Source organism: Scomber japonicus, chromosome 8 (genome assembly GCF_027409825.1).
Source record: "Scomber japonicus isolate fScoJap1 chromosome 8, fScoJap1.pri, whole genome shotgun sequence".
NCBI classification, from domain to species: domain Eukaryota; kingdom Metazoa; phylum Chordata; class Actinopteri; order Scombriformes; family Scombridae; genus Scomber; species Scomber japonicus.
The window spans coordinates 17917250-17939311 of record NC_070585.1 but is presented as its reverse complement, the minus strand read 5'-3'; the positions used below and the strand labels follow the sequence as shown (position 1 = coordinate 17939311).

Below are 22062 nucleotides of genomic sequence, written 5' to 3'. Positions count from 1 at the left end.
AGAAACTAGCCAGAGAAAATATTAGAGAGAGGAGGAAAAGGGGGGAGGTCAGGGAGGTCAAACATTCAGGCACTGTATTCTGGGGCAACGCACTGATGCATGGTTGTTTTTGGCTTCAGCCCTGTAACAACACAAAAGCACACTGCAGCAGATTGTGAAATAGGAGATATATGTCCTACTTAGTTGTATTGGTGCTGAATTATCGAACACAAGAGCAAGTATGTGCCAGCCCACACAGGAATTATGTCTTATGTACTGTATAATCTGTCAGCAATCAAATGATCTATCCAGTGTTTAGTCGATCCAATTGCTTTGTATCAGTATTTAGTCAATCACAATTTGATTTTCACATTTCTAGGTTCACTAAGTTCATAAGCAGCAGCACTAAGTACATGCATCTTAACCTTTTAATGCCTTAGTTCGTAAAATGGTTTGTTATCTTTATTAATCTCTGTAACTACTTCAAGTGAAGTGCAACCTAACCTTTGTGTTTTAATCTTCATCACGACACTTTGTTGTTACAGTAAATGCACCTACAATTCATAAATGAAAGTCATGCCAGTTGAGCTAAAGGAGATATTTAGAGGAACTATTTCAGGATTTGCAGAACTGAAACAAAATCGGGTATTTCACAGGTTCCCACACCCACTGGATACTTCATGACCTGTTCAGTTACACAACATGCCCACAGTCATGTTTCCATTACTTCAGGGGACATTGCATTGACTAACAACATATTTACAAGAGCTTAACCATAACCAGCACATGCCTAACCCTAACCCTAAACTTACCTTGACTTAAAAACCAAATCTTTACCTTAAAACACACACACGCGCACACACACGCATGCACCAAAAAAGGCAAGTCATTATGTTTGTTTTTCACTGACTGGCTGATTTTCTTCTTCACACCCATTTAATGACTGTGGTGTTCTCTCTTGGTGAGACTGTAATTATAGTCCAACCGCAAAGGAAGGAACACCGTGTAACGCCTGCGAGGTAGCTGCCAACCTTAACAACATGTACACCACCAGAACAAATCATAGTATCAATAACAACAGCGCCCCTTGATTATATTCCAAATTATCATAATGTTTGAATCATACAAGTAAGTGATTGATTCAGCTGTGTTAACTTTTGTGTCTTGTCTGCCACCTTGTGCACAAACGTTTATCCTGCTACGCTCTCTCCGTCTCTCCTCTCTTTTGTCTCGGCTGCACGCCTCCTCCTCTAACAGCTATTGTTATTCTTGTCCTTTCACACTGTCTCTGAGCAGTAAATCCTCCCTGACTGGCATGTTTCAGGACAGCCTAACCCTGACTATGCCTCAAGGTAATTATCCTGTCTCTGACCTGTCTCGTCATTCCTCGTTGCTGTCTGGTACACGCTCACCTTTTGGCAGAGGTGTTGTTATTGTGTGTTCATCTGACAAGGGCGAGAGAGTTTGAGATTGCACTCTGTATATGTAACTCTGTACTACATATGGACGCAAAGGTAGGAGGGGTCAGGATGGAACAGAGATACTCGTGTTTACTTTGTATGTGTACCATGTCTGCGCTCGGTTAGAGGTGAAGATAAAGTACAGTGAGGCTGCCTGTTCATGCCCTTCCATACTGTTTTTAAAAGCATAAAACAAAACAAATCTTGGAACATCTATTTGTTGCAACGCTGAAGGCAAACACAGCAGGCGCACACATATCATGCAGTTTTCTTAAACTACAGAGGACAGGCTTTTTTGGGCACACAGTACACAGAAACATGTGTACTGTGTGAATTAGCATAATTCACACAGACCCATGTTCAGGCAGATTAAACACTTTTTGACACGCCCATGAAAGTCACGGAAGTGCTGCAAGATATGCATATTTCCTTTAACAAGGAGATAAAGCAAACCACATTATGAGGTAATATTTCCTCCATTTGGCAAAAAGGACAGAAAAGCAGAAAACACCCATGATGTTTTTCATTTTGATTTCATCTCGTCTCTCAGCTTCTCTATTGAAACTGTGTGACGAGAAAAAAAAATTAACAACAACAACAGTGGGGAACAAATATGCAGAATCATGTAGCAGACAGACATGCAAATTAGCGCAATAACAAGAATGCATGGTGTCGCCTTTCATTGGAGCATGGTTCACCAGATACCGTGCGTCTGTGCTCTGTAGCCTGAGGACAGCCCCTTGCTTTGTATCAAAGAGTCACCAAACACCAAAACAGGAAAATGCAAAAATGAGGAAGAGAAAAGGAGAGTAGGAGAAAGAGGGAGGGAGGAGAGGGCTTTCACAGCTGTTGTTCGGCAGCGTTTCCTCTGATAGGAGGTTTTGGCTGTACTCCCAGTTCTTTAGGTAAACTGTCAAAAAACATGGTTACCTTGAGATACGGGTGGTTAGGGGGCATGTGAGGATAATTGGAGAGAGGAAGATAAAAAAAGTTTTGATATGATAAGGATGTCAAAAAAAAAACACACACAAAAAATCAATAAATTTAACCAATATTTGATTTAACCTTTTCCTCTGTGGTTTAAAATAAAATTCTGCCACACATAACCTGGTGAAATCCAGCAGGATATAGGATACATCTTTTTCATTTTCCAATTTAAACCAAGTCTCTTTTACAATTTTGCATATAAAAAACATTATCTGATAGTGACAGTATATAGGAAAATGAATGCATATGCACATGAAGAATTGTATTAGAAAGTGAGTTATTCTACATCAAACCCCCACCTGTACTTAGGAGGTGACACATCCCAGAGCTTGTTCAGGAGGATGTTGTGAACGGGTAACAGTGCCGACATCTGCAAAACTAGTTAGCCTCTTAAAATTGGATCAAGATGATAAGCAGAATTTAAGTCTTTAATCTGTCCTGTTGCACGTCTCATTGTGTTTGTGACTGCAGGTGGCGTGTATTATTTAGACTATCGCTGCTTAGAATTGATATTCTCTGTTGTTGTTCTTCCATAAAGGCCTTGAACTGTGTGGAAACCTGTTTTGAACATAATTACCATCTTAACAAAGGACGTTAGTTATGATACCAAGGCTCAGACTGAGCACAAGTCATTGAGAGTTCAACATATCTGCAATATCATCTGTCGCCCTTTTCATATCACAAATCTTAAGACGGGGATTCCCAAGTGATTTGTTTGGAAGAAACTCAGATTGCTTGCTGCGCATTGAACATCCAGTTTTAGCCATTGCACTAGTCTCCATCTGTTTCCGTGGAATATAAAATATCAGTTAAGATGCCAACAGGAGCGGGAAAATGAGAGCCGCATTCAAAATAGACAGGAGGACCCAGGAGAAGTATTTAGCGATGCTGTTTTCATTGCGATGGCCTAGATATTAATGCCACTTACTATTGAAAAAAAAACACTCATGGGACAAGTACTGCCTTGTCTGAATCTGATATCTCCTTCTAGAAGGCTCATTTGAATATGAATAAGAGGAAGTATCCCGCTTGTCTTTCAGTTTCTTTTCCTTTTATATCCACCCCTTGTTGGCTGTCATAGAATAACAGCAAGGGACTTTGTTTTTTATCAGGGTGTTTCTCTGAATTTCCCTCTGATATGAGTTACAATAGCATCCTTTCCCAGCGGAGGGTTAGGAAGCGGGCTCATGTACAAAAAGTGCACCAGAAATACACCTTCATTCAAACCACTAAATGGATCAGATAACAGAGTATTTAATTTAAGACCATCTGATGATTTTACTGACAAAATCCTGAAAAGGCATGGAAGGACTGCCTGTGTTTTGCCAACATTTCCACACTGTTTTTGTCTATCTGTTTGTTATGTAACCTTTGGTGAGAACAGGACACTGTCATGGAATCAGGAGGAGCAGTCAGCCATTGAAACCCTGCAGATTATTATGCCAAGACAACTCCAGTTATCCATGAGTTAAAGGCCCGGAAAAAGCTTAATCAAATCAAATCAATTCACACATTCATAGTCGTGATAAACTTTCCTCAAATTTGATAAATAGTAATTGAGGATGCTCATTGTTGGTCAAATAGTCATGAATGTTTAATGATATGGAGGGGCGTTAACTTTAATGTGGATTTACAGTAATGTATTTGTGTGTGGCAAGTTAGTTTGTTCCTTTTTTGGCTGTCACTTCACATCAAATCAGAAACTGATGTGGTGGAAATGACTGTATTATATCTTTATTAAATTTAAGTCCTTTAAACTATGTAAATATTTAGAAAAGTAATCCATAAACACCAACTGAAGTTGAACTCAGGTCTTCCAGTTAGCTGTCATTTGGCTCTACTCCCTTTGTTTTGTCTCTTTGTTTTGTGCAGTTTCACAACTCATTTCAGATTCCTACACTGTACCTCACAGTCACTACATGCTTAATAAGCTACAGCAGTTGTTTTAACTTTATATTCTGGCCAAAGAAAACCTGACAGCTCATCAACATTGCGAGAGGAAAAGAGAAGTTTTGTAACAGTATTATTCAGTTTGTGCACTGCTTCCCTCCCACACAGACATGACCTGGCATATGAGAGTAGCCTAAAGGAAAGCAACATTTCAATTATGCTAAACAAGCCCGGGGGTGATGGATCAGAAAAAACATTTCGGTCGGGGTGCGTGACCTACACAGATGGAAGTGTGTAGGAGAAGGAGAGAAAAGAGTTGTACACCACACAGACGATTATGATTCCATGTCCGATTCTTCTAGATGTGAGGCACTTCTTTTGCTGTGGAGTACAGCAAATAGTTATATGTAAGCTGTTCCTTATAAAGCCCTCAAAAGTTAAAACGGTTGCCGCCAACCTACAACCCATTTATAGCTTAGCCTCCTGTACAGCCATGTTTTTTTCTCTTTGGAATTCATTTAATCTGCAATGCTTGAAACTCTGTTCTCTTGACTTATTTGGGGTGACCTTTGCTAATCACCAAGAAACTTTATAGGTGAATAGGGGGTCAACTGTCAGTCTTCCTGTTCGGCTCAAGCTCCTTTACAGTAAAAAAAAAAACAAAAAAACAACCTCCTGACCCCAACTAACTTCCACACTGCTGGCGCTCAAGCTCTGAAAGGTTGTAACCTCAAGTGTTACATAAATTCCTCTCTTTTCTGCCTCTCTGCCAGAGCAGCACAAGCTCCACTTCCCCTTATATGACACCTTGCATTCAGGCTAGAAATAAATAGGTCTTTGTGTGTTTTCGGGACCCTGAAAGACTTGTGTCAGAGACGTGGATGGCAGACTTGATGGAATCTGTGTGCGTGTGTGGTGTGCACGGTTATTTGCAAAAGAAAGAGAGAGAGAGCAGGAGAGATCAGGAGGAGCAGATGAAGGAAGGGAGGGTAAGAGAGTTTCAGCATTCATCAACATTCTTCCTAAAGTCCCACATTTTCTTGGCAGCAGCCTCGCTGATTCCTAAAGTCAGCATCAGAGCTCGATGACTTTTCTCCAGACATGAGAGTCCTTGTTTAGCCTAATCCCAGACTGTGTAAACACCACAGCATGCAAACATAATGATGATCACTGACTCATCCCTCTCCATGACACCATAGTGGAAGGAATGCAGAAAGGGGTCATTTAATGTCACTGGTGCTAATTGCTCCTCATGATGGCACAATAAGATGGCTGGGGAGTGAAGCGTAACACTCCATCAGACAAGACTAGCCCAGGCCGCCCCATGGTACGTAGACACAAAGATAGAACTCTTGGACAGGATACATCTTGTTATTTGTGCTCATCTGCGTCTGCTAGTGCCTCCCTCTCTATCTCGCTCCCTTTCTCTCTGCTGGGGAACGGCCAGAAACAATCACAGACTCACTGAAACTTGGCACATGTGCTCATTTTTCTCCTCCCTCTCTCTCTCTCTCTCTCTCTCTCTCTCTCAATCTCTCACAGACTCTTGACTACCAGAAAGGCAACTAGAGAGCAAAAAAGAGCTTGGCAGAACAGGTCCATCTTTTCATTTCCCTACTGCTGCCTGCCAATGGGACCAAATTGGTCCTTCTGTGGAAATTATGGTGAGAAGAACTGACTTGACTTTAAAAGTTTTTTTCTTTCTCTTTCCTTCTAACTTTCTAAATTTCTTTTGCTTTTCTTTTTCCTTTTTTCTCCCCAACTTCTTTATTTCCCTCTCTCTTTCTCACAGGGCCCTTCTCCAAAAGTGCAGGAACACATGAAGCCAGTGAGAGTTTGGAAATTTGGAAACTCTGGTAACAAACAGGAAACCATATTCATTACATAAAAGGCATAGTTTGATTATGGTTCATGGGGTTTTGCTAGTCATTTGACCTTTTCAGAGCATGCCTACTGTAAACTGTAATTCAGAGTGACAGTTACAGCATATTACATTCACATTCTGCCAAGCTGTACTTACTTTTACCTTCACAGACTAAAAATGTTTTCTTGATGAAACAGAGCATGCTTCAATTAATCTGATGACACAAATGTGTTGCACCAAGGTATGAGCAGTTTGCCTAATATATTCCCCACTCAGTTTCCCAGCTTCACAGCTGTGTGAAGTCTCTTGCTTGTTTTTCTTATCCTCTCAATGCTGTGCAAACCCTGTTTAATGATGTAATTACAAATGACAGCACAACCAGAGTTTCCAGACATGAAGTGATGTTGGGGTGACACGTCTTTCAAAATGAGGTAAACTCTTCACTTAATGTTAAAATATCACTCAGGTACTATATATTAAATTAAAGATGTCAGAGACCCCAAGTATAAATCCAATTACACATTTACTTTTATACAACCACTTTACACAATTGCTTAATGACCCAAAACAACACAATGGTGCCTAACAGAGTTTGACATATGTTTCCTGTCCAAAACTGTGTTCTTTTATGCTTCTTAATACCAAACACATTACAATATTGCTCATTGCATGACAGGAGAGTCCTGTTTGGGAAACTTTGGCCACTTAAATTACACATCCACCCCTGGAGCTGAAAATTGTTTACTAGAGAACATAAAAGTGCAGTCAGAAAAGAAAAACACACTGTGTTGCCAAACTACAGATGTTCAGTAACTTCAAAAATAGACCATGTGATCATTCTTGGTGCTGTAACCTTTCCTGTGTTCTGGAAAGCGTGACTCATGACCTGCAGACGCTTGGACTAATAATTGTTTTCTTTCGACAACTCAAGGAGCAATTCTCAGTAATGGGCTGTGGCAACACCATTGCTAAAGTATGTCTAACACTAGCTTCATGTACTGCAGGGAAAAAGACACTGTGAGGCGGTTTGCGTAAGTATGTGGGTGTGTATGTTTGTGTACTTTTGCATAAGGATGTGCACATGTTTGTGTATTTCAATCAAAGGTATCTTCCTCTCTCCCTCATGTATGTGTGTGTGTATTTGTGTGTGTGCACTCAGGGTACATCATGTACCCAACCTATGTGTGAATAGCACCCAGGGAGAATAAGATAGGCTAATGATAGGCCTGGCTCAGGCCTGCTCCACAAAAGGACTGTCTGGCTGCATTGTGTAGCTGACTATTGTGGTAAAAAAAAAATAAAAAAAACTGACTCAGTGTGGGATAACGACACTTGGGATTATGAAACAGGCATCAAGAGACAAACAGAGGAAGGAGCATCAAAATGAATCTAAAATGAAGTCTGAGCATGCCAGTCGTTTTAAGGGATGCTGCCAGGAAAACGAAGAGTGAAATTTGTACCAGAATTTCATCTAAGTTTTTATACAAACTCTTTCACTTTGGATAAAAAAGTCAGTTGAGCTTTTATATGCAGGCAGCAGAATTGCTTCTTCCCCCTGTGGAGCTGGAGAGGATACAGTATGCTCATGAAAAGCATTTGTTTCCACTCCAGATCTACTGTTCCACACTCCAGCCAAACTTTTACTTGGCCCTTAATAGCAGGGTGGGTTACCATATTCTCACTTGTCTCGAAAAAAGAGTGGGAATCCCATGCTAATGAAAATAGGACAGAGGGAAAAATTTTACTGCCCTCCAGTCGGCAGCTTGTACCATACAGCCTGGGTGGTATGGGGAGTGAAAGTCTAATAACTGCAGCATTTCAGCTTCCCTAAATCTACTATGAACTCCACTGGAGACAATGCATATATTTCCCACAGTCTGACTAACAGTGGTAAAGTGGGTTGTCGTGTGTACGTGTCTGCAGTCTTATAAAAAGAACAAAACACAGTGCACTAACCCCTAATATCAAGTGTTATGCAAGCTGCATTAACATCTAATGCCTATTTAAAGAGTGTAATTATAACATATTGACTATCTGTGATGCTATTACTCACCACTTTTCTGTGATCTCAAGTCAAGTACAGGGCGGTGTGTGTGTGGGGGAGTGTGTGATGGCAAGTGTTGACAGGCTGCCTTATTATCTAAATAGGCGCCATAGCCATGCTCCAAACAGATAAGGCAATGAGGGCAAGCCATGGTCACTCCAACACTCCCTCCCCCCCAAGCCCTCAGACTTATATAAGTCCAACGGCTGCCAACTAGAGCAACTGAGATGGAGAGTTTCAAAAAGAAGAGGGAGACAGAGGAAAAACAAGTGAATGGGAAGGAAGAGAGAAGCAAATGAAACATGAAGCATGAGAGTCATTTAATTAATGGATGGGTGGTACAGCTTCCCTCTTTTGAAGGATATCTTGAATAGTTTTCTAAGAGCGCTTCCTTCTTTTCATCCCTCTCAAATATTGTCATATTTGCTCTTTCCAAATTCCTTACAGGTATCTGCATTCAGCTGTGCTGGCAGGGCGGGGATGCTCGTATTTGTCTTGACTTCACATGTAGTTTTCATGGACTTGTTTGAGGAATTCTTCACCAGTCTGTTTAAGTCATGTTTGTGTGACATACTGTAAGCAGAGCCCTGTTGGCTTTTAGCTCAAAGAGTATTCACCAAAAGCCACAAACATTTTTCTTGACAAATTTAACTCCATGACCATAACAAAAACATTTACTTGACACTTGTATATTAGAATTATATGATTTATAACCTCAGCAGTGCATTCACAAAAGCATTAACTTACAAGTCGAACTGTAAAAAATTGGTTTTATTAACATGCATTTCTTTACTTTAATCTGATGTTTCCATAACAAGGCAGTGACAAGTAAATTCAGAAGAAGGGTGGGGTAATCCTCTCTCATAAATCTTGAAGAATTTCCCAGCACACTCTGATCTTGAGAATTTGACTCAGATGGCAGACATGAGGTTTTACTTATATATTTCTAATCCACCTCTGGTACATACAGTATTATTTCTCCATTGCCTGTTACTCAGGACATAAAAGAGCAAAGCTGGATTCTGCTGTGGTGATGTATCAACAGTGGCATAATGGTATGGGTCACCTTTGGGTGTTTTATACTTTAAGTGTGTTCATATACAGTATGTGTATGTGTGTGCAAATGTGTGTGTGGTTTGTCATAGGCTACATTAGTGGACAAAAGCCAATTATAAAAAAGTAGATTTTCGGATCAGCGGTTAAGGTGAGGATCAGGCAATTTGTGGTTATGGTTAGGGTAAGTCGAAGAAATTAATTTAAGTCTATGTAATGTCCCCAAAAGTGACCACGGTATGACATGAGTGTGTGTGTGTGTTTGTGTGTGTGTTACCAAGGAGTGTGTTAGATGAATAACTCATTCCTGACCCTTGCAGCTGTCATTGAGGAGTACAGGACTGGGTGATTAAAAGATTACAAGGCTTATTTTTTGAGACGTCTGCTATCAAGGTCATCTTGGATTGTTTCTGACCAGCCCTTAAAGGATATGGTTGGCTACATTAGATAATTCCAGAGAAGACCTATAAATCAACTTTTTATTAGTAACAACAGTTAGTTCTAGTTAACTGTCTGTGCTGCCACGCCTCAAGATGTAAATCTCTCAAAACTGGGCACATACAATATATTCTCGTCTTTAAATTCATGATTTTGCCCTTAGAAAGACAAAATCATTCTAATTTGTGTTTTTTAAGGTGTGAGACTATTTTCAACCACAGATTTGGTGTACTAACAAGTACTTGTGGCACTAGGAAAGTCTATGTGGTATCATCTCAAAACAAATTACAGTGTTCATCTTAATGAAACAACATGTCACCCAGTGCAGTGGTTTGTCGGATGTCGGTTTTGGAAAACAATGAAAGTCTATGAGCCACAGGATTAGCCCATATATCAGGGTTTGGCCACAGCCGGAGCTTCTCAGAAGGATTAATTCATTGTTGGTTTTGGTCTTTCATGGGATTCATTGACAATAAAAAAAAATAAGAGCACTACCAGAACTTTGATTCAAAATTAAATGTTTCCATATTATCTTAACTTATAACTTATTATTTATCACTTCCCAATCATACAAGCAATAAAAGGTTGTGGGCAATGGTAATAATGTAATTGTTTGTGTATTTGAGTGTGTTTAAGTGGTAAATACATGACACACACACACACACACACACACACACACATATGCATACACACACATACACTTGCACATAATCAACAGTGGTAACAGGCATCTTCTGGCACAGCACCAAGGACAGCCTATTCACACAGTCACAACACAACAAGGCAGTAAGTCAACATGTCCATTAAAAAGCCATTATTGTGCATGTCTCTTTAAATTGTACTCTGTGATAAAGTTAAGCACAGTGACAGTATTAGTTGGGCAAGCACACAAAAAATGTGCCAACATGTGTTTGAGAAACCAATTGTTCTTAACACTATGAATCAATCTTTGAGTGCATGAATGTCTCTTTTCAACACAGAAGTGGTCAAAGCCTTCGTTGTTGAGGAAACTCATAAAAACAACCATAAAACAAACACTTTTGATGGCTTTTTACTTCCTCCCATCACCAAAGAGTAACTTCCTTTAGCTATAGGAAAAGGTTGTGACTTTTACCACAGGCATCCACAGTCCATCTATATCTTAGAATTTCACTAAGCATCAACAGCATGCTATTTTTAGCAAGTCCTGTCTATGTTTTGTCTTTGCGCCTGCCTCCTGTCTGGCTCTTTGTATAGCCTACCTCACTCGTTCTCTGACTATCTCTCTCTCTCTAGCTCTCCCTCTTTTCCCCTGACATTGCTGAGACCTCGCCTTCGTGGCCTTTGTTTTTTAAGGATTGGCTCCTCAGAACTTGCTTGGCCGCGAATTTGCTTTTCCACCCAGACGTCCTTCCCTTCGCCTTCTAGCCACTAATCCTCGTTTTTTTGTTTTTCCCATGCACCTGCAACCCATGAAGTTATGTAACTGTCTCCAAACTTAGGACTTTTAGTTTTATTTTCCATTTTACAAGGCACACCAAGTTGTTCCAAATTTTAAAAAACAACTTGGATTAAAAAATAAAAAAAAATTGTAATTGAATACAGGTTGTGTTGTCAGCAAGGGTGTGTTTTACATGTACAGTGCTTTTTATGTGGGCAAAACCAGAAGAACCAAAAACAGCAATGAGAAGAATAGTTTCAACACTCAGTATATTTCACCTCCCTCATATTGTTGTGAGACATATCCAAGCAAGACATTAAGATATGCTGCTTTTCACTCTGATCCCTATGTGTGTCCATTACAGCTTGTATATAATAATTCATAGAAAATGGTGGTGTAGTTGCGCTGTATGTTTATTCTGAGTTTGCTTTATGCTGAAGATTTATTTCATTATGCTGAATTTGTCTGACAGATAGGGATAATTTTACAACAGCAGGAAAAACAGAGGAAACTGTATTTTTTTTTAATCTTATCCTTACATCTTTACATTCCTGACTGATTTGTGTGCTTCTACACCACAACAATGTTATCTACACAACAAGCCTGGACACACTGTAGTACACGTTGTTTTTCTCTTGCCAGATTAGTTTTTCCCTTCTTACTCCCACCATTTGTTTCCTCTGTTTTGACCAGGTGGAAGAAAATGTATCCACTATACTGTATATTTACTTACTGTAATAAAACACCAAGTGCTGCATTATGATCCCTTAGCAAGTTCACCAAAAGTGTGTTTCGCTTTTGTAATCTGTCATGCAAATAATGCTCTCAAAGACTGTGCATCCAGAACTGTCCCTGTGTTCAGGTCTACTTTGACTGATAACTTTCCAGGTGTGACCTACATGTAAATTTACTCAACAGGCCACATATCCTAAGTGATGATTATATTGTAATTTTGGAACATTATTATGATCAACTGTCCTGTTTTAAAGCTAAAATACAAAACTGCAATTTTTTCCACAATAATGCAGAAATATGCACAATAGCTCTAGTTGAATGTATAGATTCTGCGCTAGATTACACATGGAAAAGACACCCTCTCTAACTAAATAAAGGTATTCACTTTCAAAAAGCTTGGACCTCACTGGTGAAGCTATTTTGTGGTTAATATTTGGATCACAGAGTGGAGTTTTAAAGCCCAGCAGAGTCCCCTTACACAGCTGGATCCTATCTCCACTTGATTGGGGGAGGGCTAGGTCATGTTCAGTAGTCAAGTGGAGCACAGCCAAGGGCCAGTGGTCATCTCAGGCCAAAGTGAGGAACACTGGCATAATGAGGCATATGCTACCATGGCAACAATGCAGTTACAAGTGTGAGATGGACACATACAGCAATATCCCAGCAGAACATCAAACTTAGTCCAAGGTTATATATCTTATTCAGGCACTTCCTGTGCTATTTATTATACAAAACACAAGTTTGGATTTTTTGCACAAGGTGAACCTCGTCTTCAACCTTGACTTTCAGAAAAAAGTAGACAGACATTTCTGACTGATAAGACTAAATCCCTGTCTTGTCTCTCTTAACCAGAGAGAGACCTTTTTTAACTAACATAACTGAACCAAGACATGAAAGTTGCATACAACAATACACACATCATGCAACTTCTTGTCTGGTTGTGCAACTTCTTGTCATTGTCATTTTGGGGGCTTTTTTTGAAGTTTCTCTCTTGCAGTAATGGGCCAAAGACAGCAACATGAAAGTCTGTATACCTTTGCTTTGCTTTACAACAATTTCTTTCTTCAAAGTTTTAACTGTTGCCTGTAACAGAGCTCTGTATTGTAGGCTGGAGGGTAAAAACTCTTTGTCAGTCGTGTTCAGTCTCACATCAGTGCCTTGACACTTTGTGATCTCCTTTGTGCCACCACTCATTTTGAAGTTATTTTACGTTTTTATTTTGACAGCTTGCAGAGTTGACTGCCTCATCATAGACCTTAAGCCTGTGATAAACACTTGTGTCATCGCTGCAGGCCCTTCACCCCTCTTTACCCTGGCATGTGATGGTGTTTAGTGGCTGCTAAATACTGACAGAGTGGTGAAGGTGTGCAAAAGCACTGCTCTCATTCCAGCCAAGTGCAGCTCTTTAACCCTCAAAGTAAATCAACACATTTTCTTTAGTTGTATCCTGTGGAGACCACAGATCCTGGTCTCCTCAGGGCTCTCTGCCTCAAACACCAAGCAGGACTTATGAGTTCAACTTCTCCTCTCAGCACATTTCCATGACCCTTGAATCATTTAGATAACAAGTTTGGTGGCTACTGCCACTGCCTGATATTCAAGTCCAAAAGATCCCTGGTATGCCTCCTCTGGCTATGCTGAACATTTTATTCTGTTAAAGTGGCAAATGAGAATGATTGCTGCTCTGCAGATTGACCACACAGGGTGAAGTCACAATATAAAGCTCAGCCAGGCTTTTCATCAGTAGCCGGGCCCTCCCGAAGCGAACAAAAATGTATGAACTTCTGCAAACCTCAGCTCAGCAAGGCAGCTTTCTTGTTTCAACTGTGACAGGATTAAACTGTGAGTACATGTGTGAATGAATGAGTGCTTTTGTGTTTCTGCTCATGTCTGCATGAAAAACCACAAGGGTACGCATTTAAAATCAATGTTTTAATCCTGTGAAAAAGTCTGAAGTAACCATGACAGCCGCATGATCCATGTCTGTGATTCTATCTTGAGGAGAGAAGGTTCAGGAACAAAGTGTTCTGGCAAAAGACTCTGTTTGTCAGGCAAACAGTTGAGCTGGCACAGACAGATGCACGGTCACATTGGCCAGTAGCATGGGTCAACACATTGCCCCTGAGCCAGAAATGTCAAGAATATTGCTTATCACTTATAGCATCATGTTTTTCTCTTTCTGCGAGATTACAGTCTTGTGTGTAATTTAATCATCTACACTGTACATGCGATTTCACATTTCTGATGACAGAATTAATGTTTAATTTATTTTAATATTCTTACAAAATGCACAACCATGAAAATATAACTATTGATGAAATGCATGATGCGGTGGCACTGGAGTTTTGGCATTATGAGCAAGTCCGAAGTCGCTTGTGTAACACTAACAAAACACTGCCAACAAGCATTATTCATAGAATGATGAAGTAAACACTGCGTGCAGTGAATAATACTTCATCTAAACATATTCAAGTATAACTTCTGGTCTAAGGACATGGTAAAAGTATTGTCCTGAATATTTGAGAAACATTATCTGTTCTCTGATTTCATTCGCCTTCACTGCCAAAAGGGCTCTGGAGTCCTCAACCCAAAGTTTCTTCACCCGTAGTTCTTCATCCCACAGTTTCATAATAGCACACCCTATCACTATCATAAATACATCGAGAACACACTGTTCTTTTATTGAATAATGATGCTCCACAGCAAAAATATCACCCTAAAAGGTGTCAAATTAACAAACATTAAAACAGATGGAGAAATAGTGTGAATGTGGAAACTCTCAAAATAAGCTAAACAGTACATGATTTATTCTGGCAGAAGTTTGTGCTGCTGTACAGTTTGTCAGCTATTAAAAACAAGCTTTTTTCCAATAGAAAATGATACAGTGATTCCAACAGTGATACAATTTTACTGCAGAGTTCTATAAAACAAAGAGTCTAATCATTGCTGCCATCAGTTGGAGTTGTAAATGGTTTTGAATCTATCGTACTCTCTGTACTCAAGCTGTATCTAATAATTCCACAAGAGATAAGTAAAGCCTTTAACAGCCAGAGCATATAGCAAAGTTAAAATTTAACTTATTTGAATGTTCTTTGGCAGCTCGGCTTCTGGAGAAATTTGATAAAAGACTGATAATGCTCCTTAGCTGGAGAACATTACTGATATGATAACATCTGCAAACAACTGAATCAATGATTAGCACCACTGCCATCTCTATCCCAGATAAATCTTTATCAGATTAGACATTAGTGCAGATATTTAATTATTTTTTACCACAGATAAGATTAAAGCCACTCAAAATCTTTCTAGGGTTTCTGTCTCAGAGGAAAGCCTATGTTGAAAAGCAGTAGGTGTGTTTTTGCATAAAAACTTGAATAAAAAAAACAAAGCATTTATTTATATTTCATTCAACATATTTGTCTAAACCACAACAAACATCTTTCACACATACAGTTCGCTGGGATTGTTTTCTTTCTCTTTACTGTGAAATATCAATAAAACACAAACTTAGTAACATATGTATTCCAGAATTGGGATTGAGAAACAAAAAACCCACAACAGCATTAAGAGAAAATAGGATATAAAAACCAGTCTGCATTAAAGTCACTAAACAAACAAACAAACAACAAACTGGTAAGTGAGAGGGCAAAGGTCAAGATTATATCAACATTATTGTGCACAACAATGTCGTAAACAGCCATAAACTAAAAAAGAAACTCCCTGTTTTACTACCTATCAGATTAATGTTATCATTTGACACATGTCTGACATATATATGTCATGATCCTCTAACACATATCTCTGTTTTACTGGCACAAATGGCAACAACAGGTTTGTGTTTTGTATTGCTTACTGCTATTTCTCAGTTGATATGCTTCATTTTACTCTTTCAATAAACATACAACTTCTCTAAGTGAGCACTGTCAATGCTGGCTCAAGTTCAGGAGTTCAGCGACGGTCAGAACTGTAGCCGGCTGGAGAGATTGTAACTGTTAATTTGAGACTAAAGTCAGTTCGACAGTAGCTGCCAAACAAACTATCAAACTGGCAGCAACTTAGTAGCTGGACATTCTCTTTCACAAACACTGCAAGGTGAGCTGCCAGACACTCTTTTATAAACACGATTTGGCAGCAACAGAGAAGGCATCCAACCAGTTTTAATTGACCTCTAACAATAAAAAGATCATTTGAATTGAATCAATGTGACAGCAAACTGTTGTTTTAGACTCGTCTTTTGTGTCTGTAAAGTATTATTTTTGGGTTTGATTTTGTTTACCTTTTTTTTATTTTATCCACCTACCTTTTGGTTATTTTCAGTCCTACTTTAAGTGTAAGTCTAGGAACAGCCATTGGAAGCATGTGTTTCTCCAAGTTTAAACATGTCTTAAAAACAATTATAATTGTCCTTAAATTGAGAAGTCTCAATTGAGGAAAATACATTACAGAGTTAAAACAGTGCACTTCAAATCATCAACAATTCATGAACTCTAACAGGTAATAGGTCATTGTCATGTTACGCAACATATCAAATATGCAGAATGATAAGCATGCATGATGTAGATATAAATAGACATCATGAGTTGCATAAATATTTACACCTTGCTTTGTGCTTTGGCCCTTTATTCCAAGTACTTAATGTCTCTAAACTCTCTTGTTGAACTCCTAATGTGCTTTCATACAGTCTTAGCTGAAACTCATTTCTGGAACGTAATCAAAATGAACTCCCTACTCCTGGTCTATACTTAATCCATGACTGTAAACACTTATGTCAGCCTTTTTAGAAGAAGTGCTGATGCAAGGAAACTGATTAGTCTTCTTTAACCATCTGGCTGATCTAAACTGAATATGCTCCCTATCCAGCACTAATATTATGATTTCATATGTACAGATCCAACAGTGAAAATGGGGACTTTTACATCAAGTTCAAATATAAACCCTCTATTGATATCCTAATGAAAGAGCCATCAGCAATGATTACCTTATTAGATAAACATGTAACTGTCACATAAGTAAACAAAAGACATACCTGTGAAAGAAGAGCAGAATAGATAGCATGGTCTGGTCAATATTGCTGTTGCTGTTGCAGATGCCCTCATTGAGCAGGAAGCAGGGGTCCCTCACCACCGACTCCAGGGAGTCCTGCCTCATGATATTGTTCAGCTTGTCCGTGTTCAGGTTCTGGTACATCAGCTGGTTGCGGAGCTGGCGGAAGACACTGGGGCTGGTAGGGCTTGCTGGCAGGCCTCCTGTACCGAGGCCCCGAGCTGGACTGCCAGACATGGAGTCATCACCTCCATTGGCCAGGTCCAGGCAGCAACTGCAACAGTCCAGGCCGATGGGCGAGCGGCAATCATCGTCTGACATCTCGGACAACAGGTGGATGCAGAAGAAAGAAGCCCAGGTGAAGTGGGGCAGGTGTAGCAGTGTCAGACAGATGAATGAATTGAAGACAAAGTGAAAGACAAAACTGTCAGTATCAGGGTGTGTTCCTCAGCTCTGGCAGGTAGACAGACAGGCAGCGTGGGCAGGTCTATTGTATCGTCCTGTCTCCAGTCCGAGGCCAGGAGGGCTAAATGGCAGGTTCAGTTGCTCCCTGAGAAGTGCAGTCACGCTGGGCCACTCTGCCTGCTTCTATCCCTGAGTTTCCCCCTCCTGTGGTTCTGCTGCGTTTAGCCTTTTGTTCGGGGCCGGCGCTGCTGCAGTGTGTTGCTACTGTGGCAGGAGAAAGAGTGAACGCCCCACACACACACACACACATACACACTCACTCACACCGATTCAGCAGGAGTGCGCTTGAAAGCAAAACCCAGAAGCTACTTGCTGCTTATCACTTTTTTCCCTGCACTTTTTTTTTCTTTGGCTGGCGTGCCTAGAGACAGAGGGAGGGAGCAAAGAGGGAGGGAGGGAGGGTGGGGAAATCCCTGTGATTGGTAAAGACCGTCGCTGGTTACAGGCGCTGGGCCCTCCTCTTTTATTTCTCAGCCTAGTCGTGAGCGCATTAGTGGAAGGGAAATAGAGAGGGAGTGAAGATTCAGAGCATGCTTAAAACGTGCCGTTCTGCCAGCTCCACCCTACCATGCTGACAGCACAAGGAGTGGCTGAGTGAGGGAGGCTGCAGGAACACACACAAAGCCATGATAACATGTCTGTCTTGCTAAGTTATGAAAGGAAGAAAAAAAACGAATAAAGGTTTGCAGTAGATGTAAGTTGCCTGAGCCGCATTTTTTACATACTTATGACTTTAAAAGAAAAGTTTATTTTGTTAAGCTAGAGTGTGTTTCATACATTTTTGCCTACCCCAATTGAATGAGTTTTTAAATCGTCAATGGTAACATGGTTCACGATTTCTTTGCTCATTTGCCCAGGATTGTGAAAAAGCCTAAACAGTCACAGCAAATACTCATAATCATTTTAGCTGTAAATAAATCATGTATGGTAGTGCACTGGCCTCACAGCAAGAAAGTCGCTAGTTTCATTCCAAAGCCAGCTGAGGCCTTTCTGTGTGTAGTTTGTATGTTCTCTCCATTTATTTTGCCAAGTGACATTAATCATTATGAATCTCATGTAAGACAATGCACATTGATGTTATTTGTGTCACTCTCCAGGTGTGAGTATGAGACAGAGAGAGAGAGAGAGAGAGAGGGGGGGGGGGGGGGGGGGGGGAGAGAGAGAGAGAGAGTTTCTCCTTATAAACATATCTTATCAGGCCTACCCTGTGTTTGTTTACGATTTTGTCAGCTCTGTTCCCAAACAGTTTTCGATTGAGCAAGAGAGTGCCGCGCTCTCCTCCTCCAGACGAGTATTTCACAAGCTCTGGTAAATGCCAGGACAATGTCATTACAGCCATATACACAGCTCCAGGAGGAATTCACTGCAGAGCCTCTGACCTCGGCCTCTGACCAACAAGTGTACTGCATGCTGTCTACAGATGGCCGGTCATGCAAGAACACAACAACAATATAACTGTGAATAGTATGTCTTTCTCTGAGGCATGCTGCTGTTTCTGCTGCAGTAAAAAATGTAACACCACGCGTTGCTGGGTAGCAGTGGGATCAATTAAGCAGAGAAAATGACTGACTATTGCTTTATTGAGTGTGTAATGATGTCCTCGGGCAGCAGGGCTGCTACACTTTGGTTTTTGAAAAGATGGGTTTGAGGACAGATTCAGGTGGATAGTGCCCTCTAGTGGATAACTCATAGTATAGTCATTGCTGTAAAGATTAAAGCATTTGTGAGTAAAATATTGTGCTTTCTACTTAAATATAACGGCTCTTCTTCATGAAAAGCCACAATTTTGAACTTAAAACAATTATTACTCAACTGACATTGGCCCAATAAATTACTTGGATGTATACACTGAATAGTAGTCCTATGAAGTCATATAAACCTATAGCCTAAAGGTGGATGAACTGAACTCATGCAGGTTTACTATATGTGTGGTTTTCTGGAGGACATGAAGAAGAAAATGGTCTTTGCAGACAGAGAAGACGCAAACAGTGAGAGTATAAGTGAATGAGCTATCAACCATTATACAAGCTGTATATTATTCCTGATGTACAACTATGCATCAGTCCAAATACATGTCCAATATAGTCTACTGGAAAGAGCTATGAAACTGAGAACAGAATTGGATGAGATGTTCATGATTACCAGTAAAAAATAAATAAATAAAAATAGATACCAAGAATGAAAATCATTATAATGCAGAAACAATTAAACCAAAGTTACAAATTATAGACCTGGTTAAATGTCAAATGACCTGTTGTGCCTCGGAAAGAAAAAAGTATCGCATAAGAAAGACCAACATTAAATAGCCATAGGAAGTTTAAAACAGTAATTAATCTGTAAAAGGTTAAAAGAGTGAAGTACAAAACAATCAAACCAACATTAAAGTAACAGTTACTTAACATAGCTATAAAGTTGGATTTAGCCACACGTTAGCTTTAGACAGCTAGTACAATGGATGACTTGATTAGCAGTAAACTGATAACAGAAAACAAACTAAATTTTATATCACAAATCAAAAATAACAAGAGTACCTACAGACAATTCTACACAGAGGCAGTTGGGGAGTAACATTAGATAAAAGATGCTTGTCAGTATTTGCTTGAACATAGATCTGATAAAAGACTATGACATGTGATAACAATGGTTGCTAGTAGCAACACAACACTGAAACTGACTGCTGGTGGCAGAATAGTCCCAGCAGCTGGTGAGATCTGAGGACACGTCAGTGCATCTGGAACAAAGTCCAATGTACTGTGTAGCACAGAGCACAAAGTCAGTCAGCTTATCACACAATCTGTAAAGTTATTCTCAGTTAAAACACTATCTGCACCATTCATTTGGAACTGAAACCAAAAGTGCCTGTTAAATATCAACTAGAATAATCTGGGTCATACCTATTCAATTTTATACATGTGTACTCAGGACATAATTTAATTTTTGCCCTCATTTTGTATAATCAGGTATAATCCATTTTGGCATTCTTCCTGAAAATGATTCACCATCCAAGCTTGGTGTCGTATGCCTAAATTTAATTCATTGTTGTAATACAATTGCTTCATCCCAAGTGAATGTAAAAATAAATGATAATTACTCATGAGAATGATTACAAAAATGGGACCCAATATGTAAAATGTATTAATTAATACATTTCAAAGGGGTAAATCCACACTGAATGAAACTGGCTGTACCCTATCAGTGACATCACAACAGGTGTTCTGCTTTTGACATCTAATGGAAAACATCAACAAAGTGGAAAAATGCTTGAAAGTTTCATAGAGAGCAGTGTAGCAGTATTTTCAGCCTTGTGTGACTCAGATTGGATTTCAGTTTCAGTTTTCAAATGTGTACTGTAGAAGATTTGTGACATTCAGATTCAAATCCAGTGGGAGTTGTGGTACACCATAAATAAGTTCTCTTAGTCTAATCTTAGTTGTCCAATAGCATGTTTCAGGAGAACATTTTGCCTCCACAAACATAGACTGCACTGACTTAAATCATGTGGATGGTATATATAAATTATTAATTTGATGAGAATTGCCTTTCACAGACACACTCCCACAGCTGTCTAAACTAGGTCAGTGAAACTAGGATAGTAGAAGCTATTTGTTATCAGTGGCACATTCCTAAAATCTGTCCAAATAACAGTGATAAGTTCAGTCAGACCACGTGGCATATGACCACATTTTATTCTTGTGTGCAATTTGCAGGCAGACAAGTGATAAGAGGCATGTGTTGCTGACTTTGTAATAGTAATTACCTCCACAAAAACAGAAAGGAGGAACGGCTGCAACATTGTTTCTCACAGATGGCTTGTCACTGTAATCCGAATTGCTTTTTTCCAGTGACATTATTAGTAAATTGTGCAGTCTCTAATGTATTCTTTCTGAAGCTAAACTAAAACAGAATGAGGGCTAAAATGGAAATATGAAAAAAAAAACACACCAGAGGGATTTGGGGCATCTTTATGAATTTCTCAACACCAAAATAAATCCATTATTTTGCTATGAATTACTCATTTGTGCTAGGCACCATTTTCCTAAACTTGTGGTTTACAGCTGGACTCCACAGAAAAAACTGCATTTTCTTAGTACAAATAGCAACAGTATTTTGTTTTTAGAGCACTTATCGAGGTGAATGATATTATATATGACCTATTCTGTCATTTACTGTTAGTCCTCCTGCACTGCTGCCAAGTTTTTGAGCCTTGTTTCCTCTTCCTTATAGTTACAGGAAACACACAGGGCTTTACTTGAGTGTGGAAAAAAACAGGTGACCTCAAAAATCCAGTTTGCAGCACTAGGAAACATTTGTATTTGGTTATGACTGTAGACTGTAAAAAATGGTTTGTGAACTCCTATTTTGAAGTCTTGAGTTTGCATTTTCTGGCCATCTTGAAATTTTGGAGCCAGAAGTGACCAGATTTGGATGTGAGGGTGGAACTGACCCTAATGCTAGCTGCTAACTGCTAGCTTGGTCAGCATGGAGCATTTACAATTTGGGTTAACTGTGATAAAGTTGATGCTAATTTTCATTTGCGGAAAATAGGCTTAAAATAATTAAAACAAAATGTACCTACGGGAAAAATCTGAACATCTGACTGGTGTCAAACATATGGCTCACTGGCTGCAACTGGCCCGCCAAGGGGTCCAATGCGGCCCACTGGATAACTTTGCAAGGTATGAAA

At 39.6% G+C, this 22062-nt stretch overlaps 1 protein-coding gene across 1 annotated transcript in view; it reads right to left on the bottom strand.

Moving 5' to 3' along the window:
• tsc22d3 (TSC22 domain family, member 3) overlaps positions 1-17708 on the bottom strand; it is a 34946-nt gene extending 17238 nt beyond the window's left edge. Inside the window, exon 1 of the mRNA XM_053323303.1 lies at positions 16897-17708. Within this exon, the coding sequence (XP_053179278.1) occupies positions 16897-17234 (338 nt within the window). The 5' untranslated portion in view covers positions 17235-17708. The remainder of the gene's footprint in view (positions 1-16896) is intronic.
• Positions 17709-22062: the final 4354 nt, after the last annotated feature.